The sequence below is a fragment of the Callorhinchus milii genome, unplaced genomic scaffold (assembly GCF_018977255.1).
Source record: "Callorhinchus milii isolate IMCB2004 unplaced genomic scaffold, IMCB_Cmil_1.0 Scaffold2, whole genome shotgun sequence".
NCBI classification, from domain to species: domain Eukaryota; kingdom Metazoa; phylum Chordata; class Chondrichthyes; order Chimaeriformes; family Callorhinchidae; genus Callorhinchus; species Callorhinchus milii.
The window spans coordinates 101,139,347-101,156,874 of NW_024704743.1; the positions used below are offsets into that span (position 1 = coordinate 101,139,347).

Consider the following 17,528-nt stretch of genomic DNA (forward strand, 5'->3'; position numbering starts at 1 on the left):
TAGCCAGTTTGTACACAGCAATATCCCACAAAGAGCCATGAGGTAAAGGACCAATTATTTGGAGGAAGGCACAGAGAAACTTCCTTCTCTTTTTGAAGGGTAATGGGATATTGACATCTACCAGAAAATTTTTCTCTGTTTTATGTCTTATCTGAAAAATAGCATCTCTATCAATGCAGCGCTCCTCAAATACTACATTGTCGTGTTAGCCAAGACCACAGGCACAAAGTCCTAACTTGGGGCTTGAACCCACAAATCTTCTGACTCCGAGATGCTACCAACTGCAGCATCTGAGTTAGGCTGACATCTATACATCCATCAGCAAAACCAAACAAGATTACACTATAAAGCTTGAGATGGTCATGAACATTTTCTGCAGTCTTTTTCAGATCTTAAAGGTGCTTTCACTCTTCTGTCCTTTCTACCCAAAGTAACAGAACAGTGAAAGCAGTATTTGAATGTAATTGGTGTTACTCCAATTGGTATGAAAGGTTTCAGAATTCATTCTTAATGATGCCACTCATGCTTAATGCTCCTTGAATTCTGCCCAACTCCCAGAGCATTTTAAAATCAGTCTGAAACATCCCGAGCCAATTATCTCTGCTCGTAACTCCGTAGTCCATAATTAAAAGCCAATAAAAGTTAGCATTATTGAAAAAAAACATGAACAGATATGTTTCCACAGGTCTAGTAGTCATTCATCCTTGCCCTGAGAAGTTTCTTCAAATATTCTGTAACTTCTCCTGTTCATTCCTGGTTCAGTTGCTGAGAAGCTGATCACTTTGGTTCTTTTCATCTCTGACTGTAACCCTGATCACCTGTCAAAGAAACTTGTTTCATGGCCAGATTCTGTTCTACCACAAAGAATAGCATCTCATTCCATCCCCCCTTATCTGCTGGATGCTCAGCTCCAACAATCAAATAAGGTCCTTCATTTTCTTCTTTCAATTTCCCCAAAGATAGTTTCATCATAGCTTGTGCATATTTATCCAACAGCTATCATTTCTTACCATCATGGATGGCCCCATTTCTTCTTTCTTCATCTATTATGATGCTTCCCACCTAGTTTTGACATCACACAGAATTCTCACATGTGCTCAAATCTTAATGCAGCATCCAAAAAGCTTGGATTCATACCAAGCATATTTTCTCATCAATATAACGTAACACTATCAAGGCCATGTTCATCCAAAACAAGGAATACAGTTCTTATATCTGGGCATCTCAAAACTTATATCACTGTCTCAAACTCTCACTCATTCTCTCCCAGGTCATTGAGATTTTGCAATCTTGAGTCTTTCCCAACACTAACCTGTTCGACTTCTCATTATGGTTTCCAGCCTTACTGCTGTTACTAGATTATGAGCCTCGGCTATTCATCTAGATTCTCAATTTTTATTTTTTGCATTGTAGAATCATATACTGCATGCTCAACATTGTTAAAATAATTATGGTTGCTATCTGGGCAACTTGTAAGAATCAGAATTAGATGCAAGTAGTCCTTTGTAAATAATACACTTTTGAAAAAACACAATGTATCCCTGTGATGCACTGGATCTAGAAGCACATATGCTAAGCAGAGATACTGCAGTATTTGGTTGCTTAAAATGAATCACTTAAAATAAATCCTTGCCTTTGGCATAGCACCTTTCATTATCAGAAGGACATTTCAAAGTCCTTCACAGGATATACCAGAAACAACAAAATCAAAATTACATTTGTATAACACCTTTCATGTCAAGATGGCATCCCAAAAAAGTGTGGTGTATTTTGTGGGCAAACATGGTGGCATTTTGCACAAGGCAGTATCCTACAAATAGTCTTGATGTGTCTACAAAATAGAAGAGAGAACACCCCAAGAGAATTTACCTAAAACAAGTCGGTCTGACACGTTTCACCCACAAAATACAGTCAAATCTGCTTTACAGTATATTCTGTGAAGCGCTTGGAGACGTGATAAGTCACTATATGAAATGCAAGGATTATTATTATTATTACTACTACTACTACTATAGAATGAGTTTTTAATTTCCTTTCTAAAGATAGTTTAATTTAAAAATATTCAGTTATGGCAAATATTATTTTGTAAAATAACAAGGATAAATGATTTCAAGCAGGTTGAAGATGACTGAAGTAATCTACACATGTGTGCAATTCATGGGCAGTGAATTAACTTTGATTAATTATTTAAACATACATCAGCAATCTGAAAAGCCTGGCAAAATGCTTGCAGAATGCTGAAACTCTTTCTGCCAACATCAGAATAAATCCTTTCTGGAAATAAGAAATGTCGCAGTTCATTAATCTTCATCGAGCTTTTCAGATATGACAAGTGGACTTAAAGATTGCAACACACCCTTTATTTAATTCCCATGTAGTACCTTGCTTGAAGTGAAAAAGCTAGTTTTTATCAATCCAAAAAATATATACTGTACAAAATGGAAGCAGAAGCCACAAATGGAACATGTGTTAGAGGACGTTGTCAATAGACATAATTCAATACAACATGGATGGCTCCATTATAACTATTCGGAACATAAAGTGAATTGACTGGGTACTCTGTGGGCGAAACGTGGCAGTCAATTGCGCACAGCAGTGTCCTATAAACAGTTATAAACAGTGACCAAGTTATTATTATAACAAAGGGATTATTACCCTCGGAAAAGCGATCCCCCAATTGACCTACAACCGGGTTCCTATGTACTGGTAGGTAAACACAGGTGTGTGGAGTGAAGAAACTTGCCCAACATTTCGCCCTGCTGGGAATCAAACCCAGGTACTCTCGCTTGCGAGTCGAGTGCTCTAAGCTCTAAGTTATGGGACTCCATATTATCCATCTTAACTAAATCCCAGAAAACATGCTTCACATTCAGTAACCATTATCTCAGCTCTTTCCATTAAATATTGAAACCTATAAACATTTACAACACAATGATGTTACACATGGATCAATTTCTAATGCCTACTTTTTTTTTATTACCATCCTAAGCTTCATCTTTAAGAATGTATTGTGGTCTTGCAGATGTGTTCCATCCCTCAAGCCAGGTTTTCAACCAATCAAATATAATGAAAGCATAAACGGGCTATTTAAAAGACAGACAATATTTCAAAATAGAGTAATACACTAATAAAAGTAATAACCAATAACAGCTGCACAGATTCACCTTTAACCAATTGCTCTAACATCAGCAGTGCAAACAGAAATTCTTGAATGTTATGGCACTTATTAAGAAAAGCAATTGAAAATTACCACATAAAGCATAATGCATACCTGGGGAGCTCTTGTTGCAACATCGTACAAGATCACAATATTGGTTTGAATGAAGAAGGCTCTTTGGCCCTTCTGATCTCAGAATACTCACGCATCACATCATCAAACTGCTTTTTAAATGAAAAATCCTTAGATCTTGAGTTTCTATCATAGCCTTTAATCTACTAGATATACCGCAAGATATTTAACTGAGGTTCTGCCCGTTCAGGTGAATGGATATTAAACATCTCATGGCACAATTTGAAAAGAAAATATAGGTTCTTCTGGTGTCCTGGGCGACAATCGCTAAATGAAAGTAATCATCGCTTCATGGCTACTTGTGGGTCAATGCTCTATGCAAAATGACTGTTTCATTCAAATACACTTCACAGTAAATCATCTGAAGCACTTTGGGAAGTTGCCAACAGGGTAAAGAGCTATAACAATTGCAATTATTCTAATATTTGCAGACCTTTCCAGCCTATTAAGTGATGTTCAGTACCTGTCCAAATAACATTTCGGGGTGAAAATGCGATTTGTGATGTGTTAATATTGACTGATGATAAATAGGGTCAATAAGTCCAGATGATGGTGAAAGATGATGTGATCCTCTCTCCCCACTCCACCTTCACCCCAGCACGAACATAATGATTGAGTCTGAAGCCAACTCCCCATCAAGCAGTTTGTTTTTCTTTGGTGTGGGTTCTTGTTGGAAGCAATATCTTTTGATTAGGGTGAATACTGAATTTAGGTTAACCACTATTTTGGTATTCATTTTCTCCTTACCACAGCCCATGTTAAGTGGATTTTCACAACCACTCACATTTCAGTGAGTGTGTGAAATTTCCATTCTATTCTAAAACCACATTTTTNAAAAAAATACACCAATTCGGCAATTACAGAATTAACCCAAATTTGAGTCTTGTCCAGAAAAGCATGTGCTTCAACAGAAGGGGAACAGTAAGCAGCTGTGTCAGGTAACTCTTTATTTAAAGACAGAAAGAGGGAAATCTGAAAAAAGGTGAAGAAAACACACCCTTGTGCCCTAACAGAGAAGAGAGACAGAGCGATGACCGCAAACTTACAGAGCAAAAGAAACAAAGGAACTTGTATTTTTATAGTGTCTTTTTTCAAAATGTCTCAAAAAATGACTGTCAAGTATAGTGAAATTTGGCCTAAATATGCATACCACACTCTATTGCTAATGGTTTTGGTTCAATCATTAGTAGTTGTTGAGGTGGGATTAATCTGAAGCGATGAATTATGAACATCACACAAAGCGTATATTGCACAACATTAAAGCACAATTTTTAATAATGAATATTAACAGTGGGAAGGGAGAGGGTCAAAGTTGTGCTATTCCTAAATGTATTCCATTCCTTACTATTGCCAGTGATAATTAAGGAACAGTACAGAAATTGAAGCTAAAAACATTATTTTAAACTTGACAGATCTGAGACTGAACAAACCCTGACTTTGGGAAAATTAATTGTCCCTTGGGCTTCTCGTAGTCAATTTGGCATCTTTTCTCATTTTGATTGCCACAGAATATTGGATTTCCAGCTGCTAGAAAAGCTTTTTTTAAAAAAAATGTAAATTAAGCATCTAGCCCATTCTCTCCGAAATCCGGGGTAGGACCTTGCAGGCATAAATGGCTGTGACATTTATCTACAAACAGTTACAATGCCTGACAGTAATTATATGACACATATCAAAATAAGGCACTATAAAATTGCAAGTTCATTTGTTTATTTTGCTCTGTCAATTTTTGTCCATTTTTCTCCTACGTTAGGGTAAAAGGCAGTGATTTATTTACTTTGTTTCATGTGCTTCTTTTTGTCTTTAAAGAAAGAGCTACCTGACAGAGCTGCTGACTGCCAAGCGGCCCTTCTTTATGCTCAAACTTGAGCTATTTACACCTCATATTTGGCATCCAAAATTGAACGTGTGGATTTGCAGGACATATCTCCTGTCAATCTGTTTTTCTTTCAATGAAAACAAATTCAGCTCTGTGAGTGCCTCTGCGCAAGTTTTAATGATCCACTTTATCCCATAATATGTGCATTCTTGGGTCAGTATATTTACTGACAGCCAGATAATAATATATGCTTATTATCTGCCAGGGTCAGCAAATCTACCAGTAGGAGAATCATTTCTCTCCTTGCTGCCTCCTTATATTAAAGGTCTAGTTTAAGCAAGCACTTTCAGATTTGATGCATTGTTTTGTTACTGGTAAAGTTACCACATAAAATTTATGCTTGTTACTTCACTGAAAAAAATCTTTTGTGAAAATATTGGTACTTAACGAATTGAAAAAGAAAATATCTACCATTTACTTTCACAAACATTTACAGTAGCATTACCTATGTAAAGACATTTAAATATATGTGGGTAGGATGTGGAGGAGTGGGGAAACGGGATTAAAAATACAAGAGCAGGTTCGATGGCCCGAATACAATATTCCTGTTCCCGAACCAGCACACATGGTGCAGTTATAAAGCACCCTGTGCTTCAAAGCACTTTAACTGATATTTGAGCATTGCATTTTTAAAATGTTGTTGAAAATTAAATTATATTTCTGCAACAAGCACATTATGCTGCAATAAAGCTTAGTTAAATTCCTAACTCCCATACAGTATATCTTGAATGGATTAATTCCCTCACCGTTTTCGGTTTGAAGTTAAGACAACTCTGATTCTGTGATTCTTTCTCCAGTAGGTACTAAGAAGTCAGTTTGACTCTCATATTTCCCTCTCGGCAAAAAACATCGGGGGTGGGATTGGATCAAGCAATTCTGTCAGCCAGCTTGATGTGAAATCAGCACTTAAGGACACTATCCTGCATAAAGTGTACCATTATATATGCAAGTTCTTGTTGAATCTCTTGCTTTGCAACCAACTCTAACATCTAGCAATGAAGTTTCTATTCTAAACCAGCAAAACTAATAACCAAATCCTGTTTGGGCTGCTCACTATGAAGTGTATAGATTGTGAATGTGGCGGTTATTCTCCAATTACATTACACATTGTAGGGGCTAATCTCCTATCATCAGTGCACAGCATCGTGTTTGATAATTAATCAGAGTGTAGAATAATACAAGCTCACCAAGTTCAGTAAATGAATTGACAGGAAGAGATTCACCCAGAGTGTCCACAAAGGCACAGGTTACATCCGACCTTAAGCCCTACCAACCTGTTGGGCAGGCTCGCTCCTTCTGCTTCGTAGGCCCTGATCTAGTTCACATCCCCTGCTGTGCCCACCCCACCATGCACAGTTGGGCTTTCAGCATATCCGTCTCCACTCTCTGGAACTCTCGCCTGGAGTCCCTTCACCTTGCCTCCTTCAATGTCCGTTTCAAACCTCCTCTTTGACCACTTCTTCAGTCATCTTCCCCCATCCAACCCCTACCCCCCTTGGCCCCCAACCCTTCCCAATGCCAACCTGTAGATCAGGTGCAAACCCTCAACTGTCAACTTTAGAAGTCATCCTGACATGACAGGTGCTATATAAGTGCAATTTGTTATTGTTGTAAAGCTCTGTCTGTGGCCTACCATTAATATACAGTCATTTCCTGGTTCAACACTTTACTATTCCTGCAAACGTAAACTGGACGACAACTGAATTTACTGCTGCAAGTTAATAAGCTTTTATTAAATTACTCCTTAAAGGTGAGATTATGTAGCTATAAATTTTAAAGTCAGAGACACAACAGCATTGAGCCCTCACTGCAATTAATCTTGGAGACGTAAGAATTGTGCAGTAGTTACAAGGAGCCAATGAACAGTGACTTACATTTACTCAGTTTAATGAAAATGTGTACAAGAGCCTTTCTTTACTTATTACAGCACATATTTTAAAATATGTTGGGTGCTTTTGAAAGGTAACTCGCATCTGTGCATATACCATATTGAAGTATTTAGCTGAATGGATTTATTTTAGTTATGGCTGCTTCACGTCCCCCGCCTTGCCCTCCCCACCATTCAGCTTCTCTGCCCCCACTCTCTGGAACTCCATCCCACAGTCCCTCTGCCTCTCCCGCTCCCTTAACTCTTTCAAGACTCAAGACCCTCCTCTTCGACCATGGCTGCGGTCACCCTCTTACATCTACCCTCTCCACCCTCCACCCCTCCTGATCCCAACCACCAGCTCAGGTGTGGATCTCTGACTATCCAGCGCCTTGGGACGTCCTCCTGACGTGAAAGGCGCTGTACAAATGTAATGTGTTGTTAAATATCTGAAATTATCTTTTATGGGGATAGGGAAAATTCACTACTCTAGCAGTATTTACGGTGCAGAACAGAAACATAAAAAAAATTGAAACTTTAGATATTAAAAAGGTATTAATACATACCTTTAGTTCACTGCCAGGTAAGGTGCCCACTCCATTGTTCCATTCCATGGCATCATATATATCAAAGTCCTTTCCATCTGTTGTGTTGCTCGTCTCGGGTTCTTCATCGATTCTTTCAATTTTGATTGGTGTCGTCTGCCACTCCTTTTCTTCAGACATCTTTCCTCCATCTGAATTGCTCACTGGGATTGTGAAGGAACACAGAAAAAAATCATTACAAATTACTCACTTACACACACAAAAAAAAATCAGTCAGCTTCATAAAACAAAAAACACATAGAAATACTTATACTTTGCAACCTGTAAATGAATCATTCAGCCCAACCAGTTTGTGGCTCAGTTTGTGAGTATGTTTATACTCCACATGAGCCTCTATTCTTCCTAAACCCCTCTCCCTTAGTCTTCTATTCCTTTCTCCCACATGTAAAAAAAATTTTATTTCATGCTGTAAAATTTTAATTTACCATTATATTTTAAATAAATGGGTTGATAACATGATAAACAAAAACTATCATCATTGAAGATAAGTATATTACAGTAAACACTGGAGTTGCTATGAGCTACAATCTCTAGATTAATTAATTGTGTGTTAATAATGAATAATAAGAATCGTTGCATTTGATATAGTGTTTTTTATATCAGAAGGATATCTTCAAGGACTTCACAGAATTCACTGTAAAGTGTAGTAAACATGTCAGCCAACCTGCGCACAGCAATATCTCACGAACAACCACAGAAAGAATGACTAATTTTCTGCAAATAATCTGATTACATAAATTGAGATTAAAGGATGAATTAGGTCACCACAAGTCATACTGTACATTTTTCTTATGTATTGAGAACGCTTGCCATATCCACAATTACATACTGCAGTACAAAATCCAATACACACAAAAAAAATCAGAAAGGAATATTGCTGGTCATTAAAAGGTATGGTACAGTTCACAATCTAAAACACTAACCAAACCCATCAGTCTATAGCAACCTTGAAGTCAGGAGGATGTATCAAAGCACCTCAGTGGACTTACTGCAAAATGTATAGCGACTGGTTATTTTGTCGGCAAATTTTCACCAAATTCTAAACATCATCAGCCTTTTTTAAAAAAAAGTGTAGAAAATTCCAATTCTAAAAATCCCCATATGTTGATTTGATCTTCCACTTAATGGTCCAATTTTATGACATAAAATTGGAAAACCCTTCTACAGACACTGTTCCTCATTCACAAAATTGGAAACATTTTCTACAGCCCCTCTTCTTCCCCATTTACACATGTACGGGGAACATCACACTGTGAGTCAGAAGATAACAATAGAACAGTTGCTAAGCATTGACATGCTCAAGATTGTATTATTTCATAACATAATTAGGGGGTTAAGAACTGACTTGGTTATGTAACAGTTAACAGACCTGCAACAAAGTAATGTGTTGAAAATAAACTACTGTGTATATACTGCAATGAAAATCATCATTATTATTATGTATTCCACACAACTATAATACGGTATTTTAATAAACGGAATCAGTTGGGAATATGTTTAAATTGCTCCAGCTCCTTTAAAAGAAATAGGATCAATTCTTAGAATAAGTGATTGTCTCTGTATAAAATGGCAGCTGCGTATTTTTTTCCCAGTGCCTTTAGCAATTTTATTTTCAGAACGCGTTTCAACATTTCAATAAAACAGACACGGTGGATTTGTGCAAGGTAAAGAATTTCCTTGTAGAACAAATTTGGAAAGAAATTTCACCTGGGACTAGATTTATTCTACGCTGCATTTTAGAGCATTCAGAATTTGGTAAGTGGTTAAAGTCAGGCTTAATTTTGAAGTTAGTTTTCTGGATATCTGGAAAAGAGTTTGCAGAAGATCATCTTCAAAATTCAAGCTGTATTTAACAAATTGCGAAATTCTGCATGCTCCTAAATACTACCTAAATTGAGTAAATTTTGGCCCTGGTGGAATTTCTCTCCACTAACTGGTAACAATGAGACCAAACTCTTTTCAGTCTGTTTTCAACCCAATTGCATATATTTTGTTGTGGTTTTCCCAGAATGGTAGAAGACAATGCTTCCCCTGTGCTTCCCTGAATAAGTTCTGATCTTAGTTGTTTCATTGAGAAAGGTGATGAGGCAGGGGCTAAGAGGAACAGAAAGAGCAGAAGAGAGACAGCAAGTAAAGCTCTGCAACTTTCCTTGCACTACTGGATAGCAAACAAAACCAGTGCAATTTAGGAGGTTCACAAAACTGGGTTAATTTTGTAAATCTCCCACCAATCATTTACTCATATCTACACCAACAACAAACAAGATCAATTTACATAGAACTCCTCTCGAGGGGTGGTGTTTCAGAGTAACTATATTTGTGACAAACTGGAAACTGGTGACATGCCTATTTTCTTTGTCAAAAACTACTGTGCAAAGATGGATGAGCAATCCAAATGTATATTGTGATCAAACTCAAACAATAAATAGTAAGAATCCTTGCTTTTGATATAGCATTCAAAATGCCTCGAAACACTCCACAGGATTCAATGTAAAGTATAGTGACTGTGTATTTGTAGGATATTAATTAGAGTTCCATGGTTTAATCTTTCATACAGGAAATGTTCCAATTTTAATACAAAAGATCACGGGGATCAAAAAAAAGTTCCCAGCCATTGTTTGGTTCAAAAGAGAAACAGATACAACCAAGTTCAAAGTTCACAAGTTTAACTATTTTATGGCTGAAGGGGCTCAACTTTATTTTCTAGTTGTGTTTGCATCAAGGACGCAATTGTTTCAAAAACTGGGCGCAAAGTTGCAGATGTCATTTATGTGAATTTCCTGGTTTGAACAGATTACCCAAATCCTTTTACACAAGTGTGATGGAATGTCTGTACACTGGATTGAAAATGGCCTTGCACACCACTGAAAGATTAAAGGAACATTTCTTTCTCAGTGCTGAAATAACTGACTTCAATTACATTTTGATACTCTACAGTTTGATTGAGATTTTAATAAACTAACAGTGCAGCATCACATGCATGCTATTCCCAGATGCCAGAGGGAGCTCCATTTATCATCCAAAAATACAAATGCACGCAAAAATGTTTTTTTAATGGGGAATGGGGAGGGGGGTGAATGCATTGCATAATTTAAATGTCACATTTTAAAATTAGATAGCAGTGTAATTTGGCTTTGCCTCACAATGACAATACAATTCAGGACCAAATACTTTCGAAAGACAGATTAATATTGAACATATTTTTAGGAGCTATTACTCGGAAAGCTAATACCACTAACAGTGTAATATCATTCCAATTATTTTATAATGGGTTTCAAATTAAATAAAGTGGGAGAAAAATACATCACAGGTGTAAATGCATTATGGATGAGTAAACTGCTTCCCATCAAATCAGAGCCAAAGAAAATCTGGGCCAAATCATTATTCCCTACTTCTAGCTAGAGGCAAAATGAAAGTTGACTCAGCTCCAAGTTTCCATTTGCCACAGGGTAAAAAAAAACTCTTATCTGAGCTTAAATCCTACCAAGGCTTTGATTGGGACACCAAGTCTTGGCTCTCACCAACTTGCAGCAAATACTTTCTACATTCATTTCAGATAACTCATTTTTATATAAATTGTATCACTCAATTGGCACAACTGTAAATAAAGAATTAGGATGAAAGCATTAAGTTGCCAAATAATCTCCATATACAGACTGCTGAAGCATTGCCAACATAGGTTGTTGGGGTACCTTTTTCCTATCATTAGATGTTCGTAGTAAGCTTTGGAAAAGGGCACAAAGTGGCATCTGTGGACAACACACAGTTTCACAATCTAGGATGACACTCCAGTACAATGCCTGGGGTGTGCTGCAAGTCTTCAGAAGAGACATTAAACTGAGCCTATTCAGATGAATCCCATGACTTCCTGCAATATTTCAAATGAGATTGTCATTGGAGCTATCATTTTGCTTCATAACTAACATCACTGCTGCCAATTTAAATACACAATGGAACAGTACACATTTTAGACAATCTCATAGCTCCACTGGGGGCATTATAATAATTATCCTTGCATTTGATACAGTGTCAAGAACATCTCAAAGCTTTTCACAAAGTTTCTGTGAAGTGTAATATTGTGTATTTGTTGGCAAACGTGGCAGGCAATTGGCAAACAGCAATCTATCACAAGCAGCATGAACAATGAACAATTTATCTGAGGAATCGTTAGCCAGGATACTGGGAGAAACTCTGTGTTGTTTTTGAATAGATCTTTAATGCGTTGGCTCAAGGGACCCTGATCAGCTTCCAGAGGTTGGGCTGAAATCACGGCTGCCATTGAAGTCAATGAGCCTATTTCCTTATTTGTTGTTTCTATTCTTCAAATGCTTATCCACTTCACTTTTAAATAGTTTTATTGATTCAGCTTCAGTGTTCAGTTGTGGTCATAAATTCCACACCCTAATGACTCCTGAGTCAAGAAATGCTATTCCTTGCAGCAAAACGGAAAGTCATCATACATTTTGGGTAAAATACCTTTTAATGAAGACCTAACCTGAATGATCTAGTATTCTAAGGTGTGAAGGAATAGTGGGATCTTGGGGTAGAGATACACAATTCTTAAAAAGTAGCATTGCGAGTGAAGATAAAGCTTTAGCAAAGACAAATGGAATCCTGGGGTTATATATTGAGCATTTAATGTAAAAATAAAGAGGCTGTGCTAAACCTGCCCACAACAGTTGTTATAATCCAGTTGTTCAACCTGCAACTGGAATATTGTATGCAGCTTTGGGTATCTTACTGTAGAAAGGCAAGAAGTATAACGTAAATTCACTAGGGTGAAACTATGAATCAGACAGTGTAGTTACAATGGAAGGATTAAAAATCTGAATCTGTATTCACTAAAGCAGAAAAGGTTGAGATCAAAATCAAACATCAACAATTATAAAGGGCTTTGAGGCAGTAAATGGCAACAGAAGCATAAATTCATTATTGGAATGAATGACAAGGTCAACATTTTTTTCCAAGCACAAAATGTTATTAGAGCAACTAGTTGCCACAAATGGGTACTGTCAAATACACGTCATTTAAAAACAAATTATAATAATCTTGGAAAATAAAGATACAAAAAGGTCGGAGGAAAGAAGATTAGAATAGAGGAGCTATTATTGCAGCACAATGGCTGAATGATCTCCCTTTGCACTGAAATATCTATGATTCTATGAATAAAATACACATCCCCTTTAATGTTTCCATCTACACTTGCAAAGTTCATATCATTGAAAGTTGGCTGCATGCTGAATATTTTAAATATTTAGATCTTTTTACATCTTCAAACCAGAAGTCTTGAGTACTATAGATAGCACTGTTTAATTACAAAATGCACACAGTGGTCCTTCCTTGTTGTCTTCTTTCTGAAGCATCACTTAAAAGTTTGCATGTACAAGCTCTCAATGATTGTATGAAAGCACCTAAAATGCATGGTAATTACTTCATAGAATTTCAAGCCATTAATCTACATAACTAGGGAGAAGGGAATCAAGGAGAGGAGTTCAGGAGGGGTGGAGGTTTATGTGAAGTACAACCACAGGCAAGGACTAGATGGGCTGAATGGCCTGCTTCCATGCTATAAAGTCAGTGTTGCCAATTTCCTAGAAATCATTTAAGATTAACCACATGCAAGCAATTTAAAGTGACATGAAAATATGGGATAAAGGCAACTTATGACTAACTCTTGAATTTTTGAACATTGTGTAAGTGAACATAAAGAATACTGTGTTGGTTAAAATCAACTTATGCAAGGCAACGTTTGCTCAGACTATTGCATTCTGAGCCTAAATTTATTGCTATTGAGGCGACAATTGGTTTTCCACACAAGCTTACCTGTTTTATCACACTTGAAGTAGCTTAATATAATTTTAATATCATTTTTGTTTTCCTACTCAAGATGCGTTGCAAGTAAATTAACATTCATTTCCCATAAGTAAGAGGCACCCAAACCTCAAACATCTAATGTTGTGTTGAAGGTATTTTTGCTCAAACTCATTAAGGAGAGCGTGCGTTCATACAATACTAGAAAAAGCATCAAGTTGGCAATTTTTTTCCAGCTAAAAAGAAAGTTCTGCTGTTCCACAAGACATTTAGATAAAATTAACAATTATGAAGACATACACCAGTAAGAACAAAAGAATTAATGCAATTTTCTCTCAACAGTTGTAAGAACTCCCACCTGTTAGATTGAGGGGTTGACTGACGTCACTCATTGTTTCTGCGGTGATGGCATCAGATCCTATTCGCCGGCTCTTCTCAGCAGCTGTATTGCCCGCAGTGGCTTTCAGCTCATCAGGAGCAATCATCCTTCTCCCTCCTCTCGAGGATCACTGCGTATTATAAAAATCAGATTGAAGTATTTCAATTTATTCATTACATATCTTGGAAAAGTACAAACCCCAGGTTGTGCAACCCACGTGTAATAATGCAAGTATAAGGAGGGAATTACAGGTGGCTTCAATTATGTAATCCATCAATGAAAAGGACAAATAATTCTTGTATTTGAATAAGATTCCAAGCAATTCTAAAATCCTTGACATTGGTTGCTAACAACATAATTCAGGACACCCTTTCATTTTTTCATTTATATCATTACACGTAGTTAGCATAACTTGCAAATTAGCTTTACATTCAATTTCTTCTCAAGGACATTGAGAAAACTGATTAAAGCATCAATAATATTGCCTTAACAGATACGGAATCCATTTTCCTGGGCTCTTGTAAGAAAACCTTAATGGAAATTTAAGAACTTTTAACGTTTAAAAAAAAAGTATCATGCTAGTGGTAAAGACATTTAATGAAATATTTGCTGACAAGCAAAACCAAAGAGATTATCTAACGTTAACAGAATAGGAATACTACTGCAAAAGGGATCACTAACGGGAGTAATTCTTACATATTTTCTACAGCTAATAATAAGTTGTTTCCATGTCAGATTGCCCAAGGGCTAACAGTTGCATTCACAATGTGGGTATCACACATTAATATATTAGTTCAGTAACAGTATTAACTAATTGGAATATCATAAATATGATTACATTTCAACAATCAGAATTAATTTTGCTCCTAAACAAGTTACTCTACCATCCCATTGCAAATTCTTGCCAGCAACAAGTTAACTGTTCCCAACAAAGAGACAGTAATATGTTTTAACAATGGGCTGCTCACTTAGTACAGATTAACTCTGTCAGATCTCCAATAATCCAGTGCATTTTTGTGAAACAAATCCTTGCAAAATGTCTTTAATAATTATTCCAGACAGCAACTACAACAAGTAGCCAGTCGGGTGTACTAGGCAATAAATTGTGAGACTACATGTTGCAATGCTCTTTCCAGTCAGCTCATTACTCAATAATTACACACAATTACTAATACAACCTGTTAAACAATAAAACCACAGAGACCATAGCTATTCAGATCCCACCCCCACCTCCAAATTACAACACAAGCAATGCTCTCCTTCATCTAATTGATGGGCTTATTCATCCTAAAGGGTATTCATTCAATTCATTCATTTGAGAGAGAGAGAGAGAGAGAATGAATCAGTTTTTATATGAAGCTCACACTGAGGGGAAACCAAACACATGCAACTTTCATCGGTATTAAAAACAAAGTGCTTCCGTTTCTCTAAAATGTGTGACTTCCGTGTTCAGCAAAACTGCAGGAAAAGCAACGAAAAAAAACAGCAACATATTATTACAATGTTTCAATGATTCCCCCACACACACCACCAGCACCACAGAGAGCAGAGCAGAGACACTGCACCAGCTGGTGTAATGCCAAACCCTCTCACACACACACACACATACAACATGCACACACTACACACACCACACAACATACACACACAACATACAACATACACACACACCACACAACATACACACACAACATACACACACACCACACAACATACACACACAACATACACACACAACATACACACACTACACACACAACATACACACACAACATACACACACCACACAACATACACACACAACATACACACACTACACACACCACACAACAGACACACATAACACACAACATACACCACACAACATACACACACACCACACAACATACACCACACAACATACACACACAACACACACCACACAACATACACACACTACACACACCACACAACATACACACACTACACACACCACACAACATACACCACACAACACACACACAACATTCAACACACATACACAACATACATACAACACACAACATTGAACACACACACACAACATACAATACATACACACACACCACACAACATACATACAACACACACACACCACATCCATTCAACATACACACACAGCATACAACACACATACCATACAACATACCACACAGCATACAACACACACACAACATGCAACATACCACACAACATGCCACACACACGCCAAATCAACACACACACACACATTCACAGAGTTGAAACCTCTGATCGGATGCTGGACTCCCTCCGGCAGCTCGAAAAAAAAAAGAAACTGCATGAAACCAACACAACAAAACAAAACAACAGCGACAACAACAAAAAGCCATTTGCACTTTCTTTTTTTTTTGCTTTGTTTGGAAACAAAAACAGCAACAACCAAAAAAAAACAGAAGTGAATTTCTGCTACTGAGAGAGAGAGATATTGACACTTCGGACCAATGCAACAGAACATTTAAAACATAAATAAATAATATAAATATATATATGTATATATATATATATATGCATCGATGCAATGAAAACTCAAGGAACTGTAGCAGATCACCTGCTGCTCACTGCTCAGCGCAGAGAAACACTTAATGGTGATGTTGTGTGGTTTGGCTCTGGTTGCAGTCAGCACTTTCTTCTTCTTTTTTTTGTGTGTGTGTCATTCGCCTTTAATTTACTTTTCTCTCCATCGCTGTGACACCAACAACCTGCAGAGGGATGGTAAAGAGGGGGAATGGAGGAGGGGGGAGAGGATGGATGGAGGGATGGATGGATGGATGGAGGAGGAGGAGGAGGGGGGAAGAGAGGAAATAGAAAAATACATTTTACAGAAATTTGCAGAGATATGAATCAAAATGGCGGTGCAAAAGAAATATTTACAAAGCACAAGGAATGTCCAGTATTATATATGTATATAGATACAGATACATATAATAGTCAGGTTTGTTTATTTATTTTGATTGCATATTGCACACACATATATATATAAAAAAAACACTGGAGGAGAAACTGCAACCCCCAGAGCTGCTGAAAATGTTATCCAGTTGAATTTTGGGGGGAAATGGCTATAAAGTAACCAGTGTATGTGTATGTGTGTGTGTGTGGGGGGGGGGGTGGGGGGGGGGGTGGGGGGTGGACCTGGAATTGTTTTGGGGGTTAAAAAAAAGCAGTGACTTTCTCTCTCTCTCTCTCTCTCTCTCCACTCCCATTCTGGGGGGGGGGGGGGTGGGGGGTGTTGGCAGCAAATAAAAAAAAAGTTGCAATGAAATACGATGCACAGGAGACGCCAAGTGTGTTATTTAGAGGAACACTGGACGTGAATAGAGAGAGAAAAAGATATATATATATATATATGTGTGTGTGTGTGTGTGTGGAAATTCGACGTCTTTTCTCACCTGCGGCCACATTTATTTTTTAGAAAAAACAAATCAAACACTTTTTTAAAAATTTGCTGAAATAGAAATGTGGTGTTCCCCCCTCTCTCTCCCACCCCCACACCCCCCCTCTCTCTCCCACCCCCACACCCCCCCTCTCTCTCCCACCCCCACACCCCCCCTCTCTGCTGCACCCCCACACCCCCCCTCTCTCTCCCACCCCCACACCCCCTCTCTGCTGCACCCCCACACCCCCCTCTCTCTGCTGCACCCCCACACCCCCCTCTCTCTGCT

General features: G+C 37.7%; 1 protein-coding gene across 5 annotated transcripts in view; it reads right to left on the bottom strand.

Moving 5' to 3' along the window:
• Nucleotides 1-17,528, bottom strand: part of LOC103183895 (lethal(3)malignant brain tumor-like protein 1) — a 135,341-nt gene that overhangs the window by 116,841 nt on the left and 972 nt on the right. For 4 of the 5 annotated variants that reach the window (XM_042331881.1, XM_042331882.1, XM_042331883.1 and 1 more), the window contains exons 2-4: nt 16,418-16,568; nt 13,810-13,960; nt 7,602-7,783 (exon numbers count right to left, since the gene is read on the bottom strand). In XM_042331881.1, coding sequence (XP_042187815.1) covers nt 7,602-7,783; nt 13,810-13,936 — 309 coding nt within the window. In that variant the 5' untranslated portion in view covers nt 13,937-13,960; nt 16,418-16,568. Of the gene's footprint in view, nt 1-7,601; nt 7,784-13,809; nt 13,961-15,194; nt 15,460-16,417; nt 16,569-17,528 lie in introns of those variants that run through there. The other variant, XM_042331880.1, reaches the window with a different exon arrangement.